The following is a 19,757-nucleotide window of genomic DNA, read 5'->3' as shown; positions in this document are numbered from 1 at the left end:
ATAATATATCTACCTCAAACGGATGTTTTCTTATGTGCGATGCTTTAAACCATGAGATTGCAATAAACCTAACATGGATAAGCAACATGATATTTATATGCCATGCTTTTTTGAAATCTAGAGGTACACTTTTGAGAAAAACTTCAAGGCAATACACGTTAAAAATAATTATGATAGGTACCATGCTAAATAAAATCTTTTTAGTTATATAATATTAAAATTGTATAAAATGACGATATATAAATGCTAAAGCATCCGGTTTTTCATCCAGTTTGGCAGAAATGCCATTCGGCTAACTACCCTGTGTGGGTAGCAGAGTGTACAAACGCTCACGAAACGCTCACGATAATATCTCTTTCGTAGCTATCTATCTCTATAGCTCTTGCGTATTGGCGCGACAGAGCCAGACTATCTTTCGCGGCGTTTCGTTTTCGTTTCGCGTCGCAGAAATGGCATTCGGCTACGGCGCCTGCTCAGTAAATATAGGCTGTTATTATTATATTTTGCAAATATTATGTTTTCAATGACACTTAATTCTGCCTAAAATCACCATCCGAATCAGATATTTCTCCAAATATTCCATTTCAATTTATTTTCCCGAATTCCTGTAGTGTAGTGTAGTAGACAAGTTTAATTGGTTCCCGGCTGCGATCAATCCTTGAAAAATAAATATTTCATTTTCATTTTCATTTTCATTTTTTTTCATTTTCAATCATACCAGTGGCGTGTCATCGTGCCTCTCGACAATCGGCAGTCGACCGATATCGGTGCCGACAGCTAGACTATTTGATATACGGATACGTGTATTGTGTAAGGCTGAATCATAATGAGGGGCGAGTTGAAACGAAACCATATCCGTTAACTCAGTAAAGACATATTTTAAACATTAAAAAGGACCTTTTTATTCACGTTTTTAGGGTTCCGTACCAAAAAGGTACAAAAGGAACCCTTATGGTGCCGCTCTGTCCGTCTGTCTACGTTCGTCTGTCACATTCCTAAATATCTCGAGAACTACTTACGCTATCGATCTGAAATTTGGAATAGTTATGAAAATTATTAATCTGTATAAATTGAAAGTATTATTTTAATTTGTTAGAAAATGGCCACAATGAAAGGGTGCCAAACTGTAAATGTCAAGCTTATAGGTCAAGTGGGGTTCGTTAGAAAGAGCTCAAATTGAACATATGAAAACTATTTTTTATAATTTTTTTGTTGTGGAAAAAAAAAGAATTTTGAAGGAAAATGTAAAAACAATACCGTCCCCGTCCCCCTTTATTTCCGAAGTTTAACAACAAAAAAATTATGAAAAATTTACGAAACATTGGTGTTAGCGACGCGTCGAAGTATATGTAAAATAGCATAAGAATTCGATTAAGACTGTATTCGTAATAAAGATTATTTCGTAGGTAGGAAACGGGTAGAACTGCGTTAGTTAAGTTAATTTTGTCAATTCCGATTATTAAGTATGATAATAAGACTCATATGTGATGTATTCGATAGCAGGCAATTCCCATATTCCTTCCTTCCCAAGTCGCGGAAACCGAGTCCAAAGTTCAATCTAAACTCAGACTGTCCATTGGACTACGATTAATAGCCAATAAGCACTAACGTGAGAGGCTTAGAGCGAGAAAACCGAACTCTCCTCTGACTGGCTAAAAATATTTCCTTAAAGTTCCGAAATCATTTTCCTTTCACCCGAAAATTGCCTTAGGATTACTCGAATCCAAGCCAATAACTCGATAACTATAAGACATATGAAGATGTAAATAGTTTTAAAACGTAGCTGGGAACTTACGTAACACGATAACCTACATTTCCATAGTAATATGCCGTTATCGATAACAATGGAGCTCAAGGCAAGCTGAGAAACCAGTCTATTGTATGGCCCGGACGGCTAATCACCTCTTCTATTGTGTAAAAACGTAAACAAACGCAGGTGCATTCCACTCGAGGTGAATGACCCTAGTGTCAGGTGCATTGTTACGTAATTTCGAAGCGATAGCCTAATTAGTTTATAAGTAATTAGGATTTGAACGAAAAATGATAGCGTTAAATTCACGTAATCGAGCGCCGTAACGCGTTCGACCAATCACGACGCGCCATCCGTCGCCTATCGGGCGCAATTATTTACCTCTCTATCGCACGGAGCCTCGCGCTCAGCCGAGTCGTGATTGGGCGAATAAATTGAAATGTTTCTTTCCGTGAAGCGTAGGCGCATTCTGAAAAGGGGTATAAAAGGAACGATCGCTCGGTATGGGACATTCGAATTCGACCGGAACAAGAAGAACCAGCAGCCTCCAAGGAAAACCAGCAGCCAGCAGCCTACTACAAGCAGCCTACAGCCAGCAGCCAGCAGCCTACAGCCAGCAGCTAGCAGCCTACAGCCAGCAGCCAGCCACCCTCCACGACGGGTAGCGGCAGCAGCAGAAAACGACAGCATCGCGACGTATCGTCCGTACCGAGCGTTTCGTTAGGATCAAGTTAGGATATTAGCTTAGGAGTATTTTTATAACCGCGTTAAAATTAGAGTCGTTGATTTTTGTAAATATAAACCATTTGATTTGATTCGTTTTTTAGTTAGTTTAATCCAAAATCATAATCGGTACGGTTGATTGCTGAGGACGACATCGAAGCTCAAGGTACAGGCCCGGGACGAAAGAGTGAGTCGCACGAGCTCCAGCACATTCTCTCCACTTCGAGCCGTCGATAGGAAGCTTTGCGGACGCGGTCTGCAACAGTTTCTGGTCCTTCGAGCCGGATCTTCGTGCGGACTACGGGTCTACAGCGACGTACCTGTCATGAGCGACGACAGGATGGTAAGGACGAGGTCCAGGTCCAACCGAGCTGCGTCAGTGACGAGCGAAGAGGAGAGGCAGCAACTACTCGACGAAGGCGCGTCGGCGGCCCGCGAACGAGAGGCCGCACGCGCAAGCGCTGAGAGGGCGATGGGCGCCGACGCGGCGCGCCCTCCCTCACCTCCCTCCGGACCCGCTGGCGTAACGGAAGGGCTTAGCGTCGCCGGCGCGCAACCGATGGGCGCGGCGACAGCTAACAGCACGCTCAGGTATGGATTAACCGTAGAGACACCGAGGTCACCGTCCTACGACACGACATTGCTATGGCGAAGGGATTTAGCCAAGCGGTTACGGCGTCGTTCCAGACCCACGCCGATCCCAGCTAGACATCCCAAGGCTGCCGTCATAGACAGAACTACCGAGAAACGAAAGTCGCTGCAGGAAACTACCAAGGAGGTAAATAAACCAATTATTAAAGCTCAGTCCGTCAGATCACATGCGAGCAGTCGCACTGTGATAGAAGCGCAGCTGTCTCAGGCGGAGCTCGAGGCCAGCGAACGGCTAGCGGAGATATCCCGGAGGGAGTTGCAGCTAGAAGCGGACATGGTACGTAAACGGCTAGACGCCAGAAAACTGCAGATCCGCGCTAATGCGGATAGCGCAGACGAGCACGAATCTGCTGGTAGCGTGCGGAATTCGAATCAAGATCGATTAGACGAATGGCTAGAGAACTCGCGAGACGCGACGTCAAAACCCATTTGTAAGAGGTTAACCGACGAACCTCTACCCAAGTACGAGACTCCGAGACGACCTGCGCAGGCGGAGCGGCATATTCGAGGCCTCTCACCGGACCGCCAGGTATATCGGCGATCGATATCGCCACCGTCGGAGTCGCGTAGGCGATCGATATCGCCACCGGAGCGACGCAGGCGATCGACGACGCCGCCGGCGCGTCGCGAGCGATCGACGTCGCCACAGCTGGACGCGCGTACTCCGCACACGGCGCACACGCGCGCCACCGAAGGTACTGTAGCAGAGTCCATGCTGCACCTGTTCGAGAGGATGCAGATGGCGGCCCGTCCAGCCCCGAAGGATATATTCGAGCTGCCGCATTTCTACGGAGACGTCAGCGAGTGGAGAAGTTTCTACAATACCTACGCAGAGACATCGAAGCGGTATAAGTTTACTGACTACGAGAACGTGGCGCGGCTCAGGATGGCTTTACGCGGGGACGCAAAGACGTGTGTGTCTCACGTGTTATCGACAGCCACCAGACCCGATATGATCGTGAGAATACTGAAAAAGCAGTTTGGACGCAGCGAGGTATTGTTAGACAAGGCGATTGACGACCTGCGAAAGTTGCCGCAGTTGGGGCCTACCGCGAACGACCTCAACACTTTCGCGATAAAAATAATGAACGTGGTATCTACAGTTATGGATATCGATCGAAGGCACTATGCCGATAACCCCATGCTCATCAGAGAGGTTACGGACAGGTTGTCGCCGCATCTTCGAAGCAGATGGTGCGACTACGCGAAGAAACATCGAGACAGCAAGGACCCGGAGATTCTGCAGTTGGCGGATTTCCTCATGGAGGAGAGCGAACAGGAGATGTCCTTCTGTCACGCCCGCGCCGCCCCGAGGCGAGCGCAGGCGCCGTTATCAGTGCCGCACGCGCGCGCAGCCGGCGCTCGCGTGAAAATATCCGCAACGCACAACCCGCCGAGAGCTCTCACAGGACGTCAACACGAGGTGCAGAAAGTGACGTACGCGACACGTCAAGCCACAACATCCCGTTCGACGACGTGCCTGTTCTGCGGTGGCGGTCACCTGACGCCGGACTGCCGCAAGTTAGCCGCCCAATCCGTGGGCGCTAGATGGGAGTGGGCGAAATTAAATCGTATATGCTATCGCTGTATCGACGCGAAGCATATGAAAACACAATGCAAGGCCAAAGCGTGCGGCGTTGCAGGCTGTCCTCACGTACACCATCGACTGCTTCATGCGGACTCGCCGCAGGAAGTGCGTGAGGATACGGCTATGGTGCTAACACAAGAAATCAGGTCAGTACCTACATCGTCAGCAGTGACGTCATCGGCCGAGCCAGCGGACACGACGGAGCCGCGAGCTGCGGACGACGAGAACGACGCCCGCGTGTACGTGTCGTCAACACCGGACTACAGCGTGCTGCTAAAGGTACTACCCGTAACCGTATCAGGTCCAAAGGGAACGGCGCATATCTTCGCTTTCCTTGACGATGGATCCACCTTGTCAATGATCGACCAGGACGTCGCGGACGAGATCGGCGCGGTCGGTCAAGACGAGCCGCTATGCATAAGAGGTATTCAGCGGTTGAAACTTAGCTCAGTGACACAGACGGTCAAGGCTAAAGTAAGCCCCGCTCGTGGCGGCTTGACATACGATATATCCCTAAAAACGGTAGACGGACTAGGGATACGCTCGCAGTCATTAAATAAGAAGCGTCTATTGGAATACGAACATCTGGCGGACTTGGGCGACGAGTGCTACACGGGCATGGGCGTGCCGCAGATGTTAATAGGCGGAGACTTCAGTCATCTTATAAACCCGACGGAGGTGAGGCAGGGCGGCGAGGACGAGCCGTGCGCAGTTAAAACCTCGTTAGGATGGGTTTTCTTCGGGCGAATGCCGAGGTATGTACCAAATAACGAGCAGGTCGTGATGCACTGCCACAGTGACGACAGTGATCTCGTGGAGCAGGTCAAGAAACACTGGGCAGTCGAGGCGCTTGGCATAACGGCAAAGGACAACATTCGACCCGACGACCAGCGAGCGATCGATACATTCGAACGAACAGTAAAAAAGGTAGGACAGAGATACGAAGTCGGCCAACTATGGGCTGCCGACGACATAAAGCTGCCACCGAGTTTCAACATGGCGAAGGCGAGATTACGCAATCTAGAAGCCCGCATGTCGAGAGATCCTGACTTCGCCAACGAGTATCAAGCACAGATACACAAGCTTCTGGAAAAGGGGTACGCAGAGCGCATCATGGAACCACCGCAGTCAGATCGGATGTGGTTTCTGCCCCATTTCAGCGTCTACAATTTAAATAAAGGAAAGTATCGCGCTGTATTCGATTGCGCCGCGAAAAGTCAGGGATGTGCATTGAACGATTTCATCCTCGCGGGACCGGATTTACTACAGAGCCTGCTGGGGATACTACTTCGATTCCGTGAGTGGGAATTCGCCGTCACCGCGGACATACAGGAAATGTTCCTTCAAATACAGCTGCGAAGAGAGGATCGGCATAGTCAGCTCTTCATCTGGAGGGGATCGCGGCGTGACGTGACACCGTGGACGTACCAGCTAAACCGGGTATGTTTCGGTAACATCTCTTCTCCTTTTCTCGCACACTCGGTGCGGAATAGGAATGCGACGGACAACAAGGATCGCTATCCGGACGCGGTCTACGATATCCATAATAATCACTACATGGACGATTATGTGGCATCATATGAGACAGAACGGGAACTCATATCAACAGCGACACAGGTGAGACTAGCACACGCGGAGGCTAGCTTTCGGCTGCGCAGCTACGCTAGCAACAGCGAGTTGTTAATGCGAAACATCGATCCGGAGGAGCGAGCGACGGGACCTTCTCATCTCGGAGAAAAGCAACAGACCGTCCTCGGAATGACGTGGGACCCAGAGACGGATACGCTGGGGTACAACACGAAAATGCTACGAGTGCCAGACGACGTGAAAAGGTACGAGCGATCGCCCACTAAAAGGGAACTTTTGAGTGCCGTAATGTCAGTTTACGACCCATTAGGCCTCATAGCGCAGTATATGATAAGCGCTAAGATCATATTCCAACGTGTGTGGACAAAGGGCACGGACTGGGACGAGCGGCTGCCGGCGGAGGAAGCGGAGGACTTTTTCCGGTGGCTGAGGGCACTGAGCGACGTGTCCGCGCTGCGAATACCCCGACGATACGCCACGCCCACCGGTGCAGTTAGAAGAGAACTGCATATTTTCAGTGATGCATCGACCGAGGCCTACAGCGCGGCGGCCTATTGGCGAGTATCGAACGACGAGGAGGAAACGCAAGTGAGCTTAGCTATAGCGAAAAGCCGAGTTTGCCCGCTAAAGGTAATGACAGTTCCCAGGCTCGAATTAACCGCAGCAGTCGTCGGCGTGCGGCTGGCGGAGACAATTTTACGCGAGCAGCGTTATCCTGTGACAAAGGTGACGTATTGGACAGATTCCATGGTTGTTCTCGGATGGGTTCGCGATGACGCGCGAAACTATCGTCCGTACGTGTCACACCGACTTGCGGAGATCGCCGAGAAAACAGATAGAGACGCGTGGAGGTATGTACCAACCGCTCAGAACCCCGCAGATCGAGCGACGAGATGTCAACCAGCGCAGAGCGTGCGCATCGAGGACGAGTGGTACGAAGGACCGCGCTTTCTCTATGGACCCGAGACATCATGGCCTAGTCACACATCGAATCGAACAGACGACCTGCCTGAGAGGAAGGCGAGGCCGTCAACCGCGACATCACTGGCGATCATCTCAGCGAAGCCAGACCCTTCGAGCGTACTGCCAGACGTGAGACGGTTTAGCAGTTACGACAGACTGTTGAACGCGACAGCGAACGTCTTGCTATTCATCGAGAAAATGAGAACGAAGAATAAAGCCTTGCAGCTACAAGTCAGACATTTGAGAAAGGCAGAACACATGTGGTTGCAATACAGTCAACGACGAAGCTTTCCCGAAGAGCTTCGAGCCTTAAGCCAGAATAGGCTCATCGATCGCAAATCGCGATTATACGACCTGGCACCCGAGCTAGGCGATGACGGCGTGTTACGCATGAAGACGAGGCTGGGCAGCGCTCCAGTATTGTACACCGCGCTACAACCGATAATACTGGATGGCCGCGAGCCGTTCACCCGTCTACTCATCCTGCGAGCTCACCGACGATCAGCGCACATTCACAACGAAGCAGTAATCAACGAACTGCGACAAGAATATTGGATACTACATCTGCGGCCGACCGTGAAGTCTGTAGCTCGAAACTGCGCGCTATGCACACTACGACGAGCAACACCGAGAGCGCAGCCCTTAGGCGATCTCCCGCCCGAGCGACTACAGGCGTATCAACGTCCCTTCACTCACACCGCACAAGACTACATGGGACCGATGTTCGTCACGATCGGACGGCGCAGAGAAAAACGCTGGGTGTGTCTATACACGTGCCTAGTGACGCGCGCTATTCACCTTGAAAGCGTGCACAGTCTTTCAACCGACAGCGCGCTACTATCACTACGAAGATTCGCCGCGAGAAGAGGATGGCCCAGGACGATGTACAGCGATAACGCGACGTGCTTCAGGGCGGCGGCGACGGAACTACGTGAGGCGTACCGGCAATGGCTGCCTGTACTGCAAACTTACGCCACTCAGAACCGAATGGAGTGGAAATTCATCCCACCCGGCAATCCTTCGGCCGGGGGCGCGTGGGAGCGAATGATAAGGACAGTTAAGATAGCGATGTCCTACACTTTCAACGAACGAGCACCGAAACCCGAAGTTTTCGAAACTCTACTCGCCGAGATAGAGAATATCGTCAACCGACGACCACTTACACATGTCAACGTCGATCCAGACTCCGAAGAAAGTTTGACTCCAGCACACTTTCTACTTCTTCATAACGCTAACCTACCGATGATTGGCGTTTACGACGAGAACGAAAAGAAGCAATGGAAGATGGCCCAAGCGCTTGCCGACCACTTTTGGCGGCGCTGGACCAAAGAGTACTTTCCTCTACTGGCACCGAGGAAGTCGTCCCACGACGGAGGGCGGCAACTTCAACCAGGCGATGTGGTCATCGTCGCTGAACCCAATGGTCCACGCAGCGTGTGGCCCCGAGGCGTCGTCGAGACTACCTACCCGGGACCCGATGGACGGGTCCGCTCCGCTGACATCAGAACGAGACACGGGACGCTACGCAGGCCCAGCTGCAGGCTGGCGGTCATCGCGTCGCAACCCATGCACCAGGAGTCTTCGACTGCGGGGACAAAATGTTAGCGACGCGTCGAAATATATGTAAAATAGCATAAGAATTCGATTAAGACTGTATTCGTAATAAAGATTATTTCGTAGGTAGGAAACGGGTAGAACTGCGTTAGTTAAGTTAATTTTGTCAATTCCGATTATTAAGTATGATAATAAGACTCATATGTGATGTATTCGATAGCAGGCAATTCCCATATTCCTTCCTTCCCAAGTCGCGGAAACCGAGTCCAAAGTTCAATCTAAACTCAGACTGTCCATTGGACTACGATTAATAGCCAATAAGCACTAACGTGAGAGGCTTAGAGCGAGAAAACCGAACTCTCCTCTGACTGGCTAAAAATATTTCCTTAAAGTTCCGAAATCATTTTCCTTTCACCCGAAAATTGCCTTAGGATTACTCGAATCCAAGCCAATAACTCGATAACTATAAGACATATGAAGATGTAAATAGTTTTAAAACGTAGCTGGGAACTTACGTAACACGATAACCTACATTTCCATAGTAATATGCCGTTATCGATAACAATGGAGCTCAAGGCAAGCTGAGAAACCAGTCTATTGTATGGCCCGGACGGCTAATCACCTCTTCTATTGTGTAAAAACGTAAACAAACGCAGGTGCATTCCACTCGAGGTGAATGACCCTAGTGTCAGGTGCATTGTTACGTAATTTCGAAGCGATAGCCTAATTAGTTTATAAGTAATTAGGATTTGAACGAAAAATGATAGCGTTAAATTCACGTAATCGAGCGCCGTAACGCGTTCGACCAATCACGACGCGCCATCCGTCGCCTATCGGGCGCAATTATTTACCTCTCTATCGCACGGAGCCTCGCGCTCAGCCGAGTCGTGATTGGGCGAATAAATTGAAATGTTTCTTTCCGTGAAGCGTAGGCGCATTCTGAAAAGGGGTATAAAAGGAACGATCGCTCGGTATGGGACATTCGAATTCGACCGGAACAAGAAGAACCAGCAGCCTCCAAGGAAAACCAGCAGCCAGCAGCCTACTACAAGCAGCCTACAGCCAGCAGCCAGCAGCCTACAGCCAGCAGCTAGCAGCCTACAGCCAGCAGCCAGCCACCCTCCACGACGGGTAGCGGCAGCAGCAGAAAACGACAGCATCGCGACGTATCGTCCGTACCGAGCGTTTCGTTAGGATCAAGTTAGGATATTAGCTTAGGAGTATTTTTATAACCGCGTTAAAATTAGAGTCGTTGATTTTTGTAAATATAAACCATTTGATTTGATTCGTTTTTTAGTTAGTTTAATCCAAAATCATAATCGGTACGGTTGATTGCTGAGGACGACATCGAAGCTCAAGGTACAGGCCCGGGACGAAAGAGTGAGTCGCACGAGCTCCAGCACATTCTCTCCACTTCGAGCCGTCGATAGGAAGCTTTGCGGACGCGGTCTGCAACAATTGGTTTTATCTTAAATATTACAGGAAAAATAAAACCGTGTATGTATCTAGAAAACTTTTTTCTAATTGTCTAAAAACTTTTCAGATTTATAGGTAAACTTTCAATTTAACCACCCTTGCGGATGAATATCGTACTTCAGCTTAATACGAGATTTTATGTAAAATATTCTCTTTTAAATAAAGTTGAAACTGTCGAAATCGGTTAACATTATAAAGAATCATCCATAAAAAACCAACATACTATACAAGTCGCTCAAATTAGTTGGCGAATTCACCGAGAGATGGCGCTATACACAATAATGCTCATTTAGTACCTATGTTAGAGTTATATGAACAACATGAAATTTTTTGAAAGTTTGTACGGATACGGAACCCTCGGTGGGCAAGTCCGATTCGCACTTAGCCGGATTTTTTATGCCGCTATTGGCAACATATTTCTAATCAATATTTGTCAATTTAACTTTACCACGACGACCGGTCTGGCGCAGTCGGTAGTGACCCTGCCTGCTACGCCGCGGTCCCGGGTTCGAATCCTGGTAAGGGCATTTATTTGTGTGATGAGCACAGATATTTGTTCCTGAGTCATGGATGTTTTCTATGTATATAAGTATTTATATATTATATATATCGTTGTCTGAGTACCTGCAACACAAATAAGCCTTCTTGAGCTTACCGTGGGACTCAGTCAATCTGTGTAAGAATGTCCTATAATATTTATTTATTATTTATTTATTTACCTTACTTATGTTGCTTGATTCTGGTGTGATATGAGTGCTCGCGGCGGCTATTTCGAAGCCGCGACCTCCGGATTGAAAGATTTAAAAGTGGCTCGCTCTTACCGCTAGGCTACCAGCGCATCAGCTCTAGTTCTCCATAGGACCTTTAAACACTTCAACATATCAATACCTATTAAGCAAGGACCATATAACACGGCACAAAGACCATACAAAAAGCGTACCCCTGAAATGGATAGGCCTTTTAGGCTTAAAACTAGATGGCGCTGTTTCGCAGCCTGGAAGTGGCAAAAATCATATTTTGGAAAAAATAATTTTGCGTGTTTTTATTTTTTATAAAAACAAATGACACGCTTCTTTATTTTAATACCATGAGGTCACGTCAATACACATTTTGAAAAAAAAAATTGTAGGCATCATCAGTGTAGTTATGATAGTATTAAATAGGTGGCGCTAAAAAAAAAGAGGTACGATTCTTAGTATGAACTTAGTAGGACCCAGTTTTAAACACTTAAGTACTACTACTACAATTTCTACGTAACAATGTATTAATAGTTATTTGTTATACAAGGGGGCAAAGTTGTATTTTAACGCCGAGTGTGGAATTGAAAAACGAGCAAGTGAAAGGATTCTATAGTTGAACCACGAGCGATGCGAGTGGTTCGAGAATAGAATCCTGAACTTGCGAGTTTTTTAACACACGAGAAGTAAAATACATTTGCACCCGAGTGTAACACAAAACTTTTCCCCTCACTATAGCGACGCAAAAAATGCGTTTATCACTGCTTCCAGTAGTTCCACAGGTTTAAATCATCTTTATTACTAGTTTCACCTACTTTTATCAATTTTAAAGCAGTTAATTTGACTTTATTCAAGGTCAAATTACTTTACCCACTAGTGGATAAAATGCGTTTTTACCCGCTGGTATTAAAGGACAAAACACGTGTTTCCGAGCTATACTTCGTTTCTTTTAAGATTAGAATTATCTGTCAAACGGGTAAACAAAGAAGCAGTGGTCGTAGACCTTCCTTCTTCGATTTCGGCCGATACCACTGATTTCTTGGAACTTATAACTTATAATCAGTGGTATCGGCCGAAATCGAAGAAGGAAGGTCTACGACCACTGCTTCTTTGTTTACCCGTTTGACAGATAGTTCTAATCTTAAAAGAAACGAAGTATAGTGAGGGGAAAAAGTACAATTCATACAGGAACTGGAAATGGAATTCAAATTCATAGTTACCGGTTCCATTATTACATTATTTATTGAATCGCCATCGGATAGATGAGAAACGAAGTATAAATGTTAAACAAACACAAAAATGTTTTATTTGCCAACGGATACGAGCATCCTTTTGTCTGATTCAATTATACTTAAACGGAAATTGAAAATGAACACTTGATGGGGAGCCTCCCTCCCCGCGTGGGAGCCTTATACACACATGTACTGTACGTGTACAGTCAGTATCTATAGCGGCGGATGAAACGACGTAAAAAGTATCTGACATTGTGAATATTTTAAAGTAGATTAGAAAAGTACCGTTTAAACTTTGCATAGTGACATTTTTTAAAGACACACGGATCGAACGCGATAAAATAACATTATTACCTTTTACCCAACGTTTGACATTTCGCTGGGACGTCAGTCTTCCGCGACCACGGCTAGTGAAACCTGGCCGAAAGTTCTGCAACTTTGGAAACTTTTCGTCCGTGCATTGCGTACAGACACACAATGCACACATTTTTTTCGGAATGGTAGTCTTTTGGAGCGTTATTTGATCCACAACTTTTGTTGCCGACTGTACGTTCATACACGTTGTTCATTCAATTCTAATATTGTAAATGGATTTAAACAAGGACAAGCCATCATCTATAAGTGCGATACCGATGGTGAATTGTTAATATAATTATACGCAAACATCTTTACAACATAGTCAACATGTCAACAATATTTATATACGTCAATAAGACAATGACAATAAGGTAGTGCATACATATATTTGGAATGTTACTTCGTACAGTCAAAGTTTCCATGTAAATTGACTTTAAAGAGATCGATATTGAAAATAAAACAGGTAGGAAAAGGGAAATCCACTTGAGCCGTAGGAAGCCGGGTCCTAACGGGGGTGCGGTAAAAACACAGACTAACACAGACACCGCATGAATCGCTTACGAAGAGCTAAAAAGAGCACAATAGTACATTACATCAGAGGCCGGGAAAATGAGGATTTCCGGCCAAGTGGGTATATAGGGATAGGGATACGAGGCCGGGAGTGCGTTTTCACGCCGAGGCATGTATAGTGCTTTTCTCAAACATACAATGAAATAAAAAAAAAATGCTCTAAAGGAAAATATTTTATAAAAAAAAGTTACTTTGCAGGCCTAGGCCTAAAAAATAATATGAAATCCCTTTACAGTCCTCTCGAGTTGTTGCGCCTAAAAAGCGATACTTCCCAGCCCATTTTAAGGAACGTAAAGACAATATTTCATTGCATGTTTGAGAAAAAGATATTTGTTATACTATTCTATTGGTAAAATACCACAATTTGAGCAGCACATTGAGTAGCATCTTACAGATGTAGTGCGAAAAGATTTTCCTTCGTATTTTTACGGAAAAGTACGAACATGTCATGCTATTTCAATCAGTCTCAGTACCTACAAAACGTACTGACACTGTCTGGACTATCGTTACAAATACGAACGTTTCCGGAAAAGTACGAAGGAAAACCTTTTTGCACTACATCTGTACACCGTTACCACAACCCTGTTTTTTTTTTAAAATATCAGTGGCGGCTTACATCCCTCTTCTTTTATACATCCGGCCGCCGCGTTCGCAGCCCCATACAATTTGAAGAGAACTCAATGTATGCTGCTCGCGTGCAATCCGTTGACAGTGAGCCTTCTGTACTTGTAATGTATTAAAAAAATTCCAAAAGTACACGAGTGCTGGTTGTAAAAATTTACACAACTGGCTCAAGCGGTGGCCATGATATGATGACATAAGTCACACATTAGATGAAATAAATCATAATTTTATGTGTGATGACTTTGAGTTGGCTTTTTAATGCTCTGTCTAGTAGTTGAGGTGGTCTGTGGGTAAAAACGTGGATTATCATGTTGAAATTTAATCTATCCGTCTGGATTCAAAACAGGATAGGTAAACAGACGCGGAGATTATGCCGTTAGCCTAAATAAATAGGCGTGTCTATAAAGATCTGTACTTTTAGGCATTTAAAAGAACGTAAAAAAATAATTTGGACATATCCGAGTAGTTACATTTGTCGGTTAACCAATCAGTGGATCTGTCACCAAGCGACTTGTCTTTAAGGGCCATTTTTTTTTCAAAGTTGTCCACCCCACTTTTTTTGTAACATGGGTATTTTTTACGCGATTAATACTCAGAATCGCGAGGTCTTTCGATCCTGATAGAAGAAAAAAAATGTCCCAAGATATCCATACATTTTTTCGAACCCTCCATTCCGTTACCGTCATACAAAATGTATGAAAAAATGGTAACGGAATGGGGAAAAATCCTGGGACACTTTTTTTCTCCTATTAGAATTAAAGAGCTCGCGATTCTGAGTATCGACATACCTCCTCCTATTCGTAATGCCACGTCTATATTCACTTTTAAATTAAAATTTAAAAAAAAATATCTTTTTAGTCTGCAGATGCCGTGCTCGCTGCGTTCCGTGGATTCTTATTAATATAATATTATACGTATTTTCTATTGCCTCATTAAACCAAAATATACAGTTTCAATTATAATTAAATATTATTTTAATATATCTTTTATACATAATAATAATGGTACATAAAAGTTAAACCCTAACCGTCACGTCAGTATCTCAAAATTTATATAAACCTGCCCTTAACTGTTTCGATAACTAGTATCTTTGTGTATGCATATTTCCAACTACAACTGTTCCCCTCAATATCTGTGTTCTTGTGCTCTGCAATATTATAGATTTGCCATTACCTAGGTAAAGCTACCCCTCAACCCGGGGCGCTACGGAAGACCAGCGCTGTGGTACTCATATCATAGCATATGCTGAGTGGCGTCCTTTTGTTGCCACTACACAGGCGCCAATGTTTCTTCCACCATCCCTGTTTATTTTTTTTTTGTTCTACTGATGCACCATCTATTTTTGCGTTTGTCTTTGTGTAACTGGTTTTAGGTGTAATCAGTATCTAGTACCTTAAATGTTTAGAGAGTAAGTTGTTCTTGTAACGTAGGTTAAGGCGCCATATGTAGAATGGTTTATACAATAAATGATTTTTATCTTTTATCTTTATCATTAAACCACATAAAAATTTCCAAATCCAAAAAAAAGTGGGGGGACAACTTTGAAAAAAATGGCCCTTAACTTTTTTTTTGTTGACCCATAGTTAATCCTTTATGGATCCCACTGAGCCGGGAGAGTCATGGATGTTTTCCATGTATATACATAAGTACCTATGTATTTATCTATTTAAGTAATGTACATACTTCGCTCGCTTAAATAGCACCCATAGTATAAGCTTTGCTTAGTTTGGGGCTAAGTTGATCTGTGTAAGGTGTCCCCCAATATTCATATTTATTGAAAAGGTGCCTTTAATAGACGAGTCTACAATAAATCCAAACAAACACCATACACGTGTGTGCCAAGGCGACACACAACTTCCTGAATAATTCCGCAGCCGCATGCCAAAAATTTAAAATTGCAAGAGCATGTTTATGGAGCCGCGTGAGAATCCGCCGGCCCCGGGGCGCCATTACACAACGCACATGCTTTTAAAGTAAACCACCATTAAATTGCACACAGTATTACAAAAACGCTTTTCCTGGGAGACTGAGAAAAGTAGGTAAGCATTTATTTTACAAAGTAAATTTTAAGAAACGGAAATATGTATGTACTGAATGAATAACACTTTAAATTCTCGTGTTTTGTACACATTTAAGGTAAAGTTTTATCTCGTTCGACTACAAACTTGTGCCGGTTAAGCGTTTAGACTTAAAGATAATTTACTGGTTCGGATGTATTAGTGTCAAACGTGACATTTTTGTGATATATCCGATTGATATGATACAATATCTTAACGAGAATTTTTGAACCTAGCGGAATTTTGAATTTTCACAACTTACAAAAAAAAATGCGCTACCCGGCACAAAAGCTTCAGACTGCAGCAGTCTCATATGATCTGCTTACCCCTTTTAGGAGTAACAGAGTATGAAATAAATGACAATGTAACGGTGTTGTCCGCAGATCGTGGTGGCGCGATGGTGGTGCAGAGGTGAGAGCGCACGGCGGGCGGCGCGCCCCGCCGGCGCCGGCGCATGGCTCTCGCACGAACGCTCAGGTAAGCACTGTAAGCAGGCTATGTAGCTTCATCATCGTCATGTCAGCCAAAAGACATAAGACATAAGCCCAGATCTGTCCAGGGTGCGTAGCCGAATGGCATAAACGCTCACGATTCGCTCACGAAACGAAACGCTCGTAGATATCTATCTCTATCGCTAGTGCGTATTAGCGCGACAGAGCCATACTACCTTTCGCGGCGTTTGGTTTCGTTTCGCGTCGCAGAAATGCCAGTCGGCTACGGCACTAGATAATGCTTACTAGCATTTACCCGCGGCTTCGCTCGCGTTAGGAAGACAAAAAGTAGCCTATGTCACTCTCCACCCCTTCAACTATCTCCACTTTAAAAAATCACGTCAATTCGTCGCTCCGTTTTGCCGTGAAAGACGGACAAACAAACAGACACACACACTTTCCCATTTATAATATTAGTATGGATAAGTATGGATTATTAACATGCAACAAGAAAGGTGCTGATGGTGCAGCATTAGATGCTCCGGCATATAATGCTACAGCTTTTTCTTCTTCTTTCTTCTGTGAAGTCTAGGAAGTAAGAAGATAGCTCAGAAAACTAAAGGCAGTGTCAGTATAAGGAACACAAAAGTGTTTTGTTAAAAATAAGGAAGTGGAATATTAGGAATTATATCAATAATATAGGTATAAACAGGTCTGTGAATGTATTTTCATCACACCAACTGTTAAAGACTTACTTTGTTGCTATTCGAAAACAGATAGCAAAATTGCATTTTATCCACAAGGGTGCAAAGTAATTTCATACAAATTTTAACTTGATGTCTTAAACTGGCTGGTAGATCTTAGATATAAATGATGATTTTGAATCATAAATATTGCATACATTGATGGATTTGATTTAGTTCCATGTTTTAAAGTCAATATTTTGTTCGTGTTGGTGTGGTGAAAAATGTTGTGTTTTACTCTGTGGCACAGGTTGTTTAACCTTAGTTTTTACTAGTTTTCTTGAGTAACTTTCGTGAAATTCACACTGTTTCTTGTATTTTGATGCAAAGGTTTGCACTGTCAGCTCAGCTGCCCAAAGCCTTCCCGCGCACGCGCGCAGTATCGTTATAACAATGCGTTTCCATGGTTACAAAGCCAAACAATGCGTTTTCTGTTTTTTCGATACTGCGCGCATGCGCGGAAAGCCGGCGGAGGCTGGCGTTGGGGAATAGACTTTTATGTAGGGTTTTAAAGATCTATGCACGACCCTGTAAATGACAAATAACAGTTCGGGAGTAGAGAAAACAAATAACTAATTTACTACATACCTATGTATATGACATAGAATATTTCACGTATCTAGAATGTAGTAAGTACATAAACGGATTACACCAAGTACCAGCGCCGAGCGCTTTGATACTAAAGCTGCGTCCATGAAATTAAGTGATAAGGCTCACTGCTGCAACATTCAAGCTATTACTGCAATTTAGATGAGATGCGATAATATCAAAATTTAATAGCAATACACAAACGCCCGTACAATTTTCGTGGGTCGGCTTGCGGCGGTGAAGCAATTTACCTATTTGGTTTTTAGGGTTCCGTAGTCAACTAGGAACCCTTATAGTTTCGCCATGTCTGTCTGTCTGTCCGTCCGTCCGTCCGTGCGTCCGCAGATAATCTCAGTAACCATTAGCACTAGAAAGCTGAAATTGAATTGAAATTTTACGACCTGCTTCGAGCCGCTCGCGTGCGTCGCGGAGTGGACACAGCCGACTTCAACTTGCCTGGGCAACCCAGCCGTTTCTACGTCAATGAGAGACTCACAAAGCTAAATAGGTCACTGTTTTATAACGTTCGTCAGGAGTGCAAGAGGCTTGACTGGCGAAACCCTTGGACGAAAGACGGGCGTATTTTTATTCGACGTCAAAATGACGCAGCGCCTCGTCGGATCCGTTCCTCGGCTGACCTCAGTCAGGTTTTTGGCACACCCCAGGTTTGACGGTCTATTATTGTATAGGTATATGCTTAGCTCTAAGATTAATAGTAATATTATTAATAGCTACCAAATCTACAAATAAAACATACTTAATACACTTGTACCGTTTGTTGGGTGAACGTTCCTCAAACATTTATTGTTATATTTTTCCCTATAGTGCGCTCTCGTGTCTATTACCTATTCTTAGTTATTATCAATATTGTCATAGTAAGTGCCTGCTAGCTAATACAAGTTATAAATTATTTTTCAGTGATTCATTAAAATAATTACGACAAATAAAAATAAATTATTTGTAGGTTTACTTAATCCCGGCTCGCTAGGTACTAGGCACGAAGAGTTCATTGTCGCAATGCAGGCGCATAGGGTCGACATTATGGCGATAAATGAGACGTGGCTGCGCGATTCCGTTGACAGCCGCGCACCCGCAGTGCCCGGCTACAAACTGAGACACACTCCCAGGCCGCCGGAGGTGCGCTCGCGGGGAGGGGGCATTGGTTTTTATGTAAAGCAAGGCATCAACGCACGGATATGCGCGCACCCGGTTACTCTGCCGGTGGAACAAATGTGGCTAAGCCTTAACGTTAGAGGTATGAAGGTTGTAATTGGCACGGCATATAGACCGCCCTGGCTTAGTTTAGATTTGTTTATTGACGCGATAACAAGTTCAGTTAGCTCATTCGCAAAATTTGATTTTATAGTTTTACTTGGCGATTTTAATGTTAATTTGTTGGCAACAAATAATGCTAATACCATTAAGCTGCGCAATTTCTTAAATTGTTTTAATCTAACACAACACGTCGATGTACCTACTCATTTCACAGATCACAGCGGTACCTTGATTGACTTGGTATGTACCGATGCGCCGGTGTGTAATGTTAGCGTTAATTACATACCGGAACTTAGTTCACATGCTTTTATTTCATGTAAACTTAATATAAAAATCGAAAAACCAGCGCCTAAATTTGCAACATTTAGACCCATTAAAGATATTGATACGCAAAACTTTGAAAAAATGCTGCTCAGCATTCCCTGGGACAATATTATCAGTTCTACAGATCCGAGCAACATGGTCGATGTTTTTAATGCATATCTTATTTATTTATTTGACACATTCGCCCCGCATAAGACGGTATGTATTAGACAACACACTTGCCCTTGGATTACCTATACAATAAAAGAAATGATGGCGTTGCGGAATAAGGCTCACGATAGGTATAAAGCTAGTAAAATAGACTCCCACAAAGAATATTACAAAGAGCTTAAGCACGCTGTCGCTCAAGCCTTGGTGAACGAGAAACGAGCGTATTTCAATTACCGCATTAATTGTAATATTAGTAATTCTAGAGAGCTATGGAAAAATCTCAAGAGAGACGTGCTTTCAGATAGACGTTCTGAAAAAGAACTTCCGAGCCACTTTAATGACCCTGATCTCTTGAATAGTCATTTCCTCGATCTTCC

The 19,757-nt window shown here is 44.6% G+C and overlaps 1 protein-coding gene across 1 annotated transcript in view; it reads left to right on the top strand.

Annotated features, from left to right (window-relative positions):
• The window catches only part of LOC125229007 (insulin-like growth factor-binding protein complex acid labile subunit), a 103,559-nt gene that overhangs the window by 63,781 nt on the left and 20,021 nt on the right, over positions 1-19,757 (top strand). The window contains exon 2 of the mRNA XM_048133767.1: positions 16,253-16,346. Coding sequence (XP_047989724.1) covers positions 16,324-16,346 — 23 coding nt within the window. The 5' untranslated portion in view covers positions 16,253-16,323. The remainder of the gene's footprint in view (positions 1-16,252; positions 16,347-19,757) is intronic.

The sequence above is a fragment of the Leguminivora glycinivorella genome, chromosome 8 (assembly GCF_023078275.1).
Source record: "Leguminivora glycinivorella isolate SPB_JAAS2020 chromosome 8, LegGlyc_1.1, whole genome shotgun sequence".
NCBI classification, from domain to species: Eukaryota; Metazoa; Arthropoda; class Insecta; order Lepidoptera; family Tortricidae; genus Leguminivora; species Leguminivora glycinivorella.
This window is presented reverse-complemented; position numbering and strand designations above follow the sequence as displayed.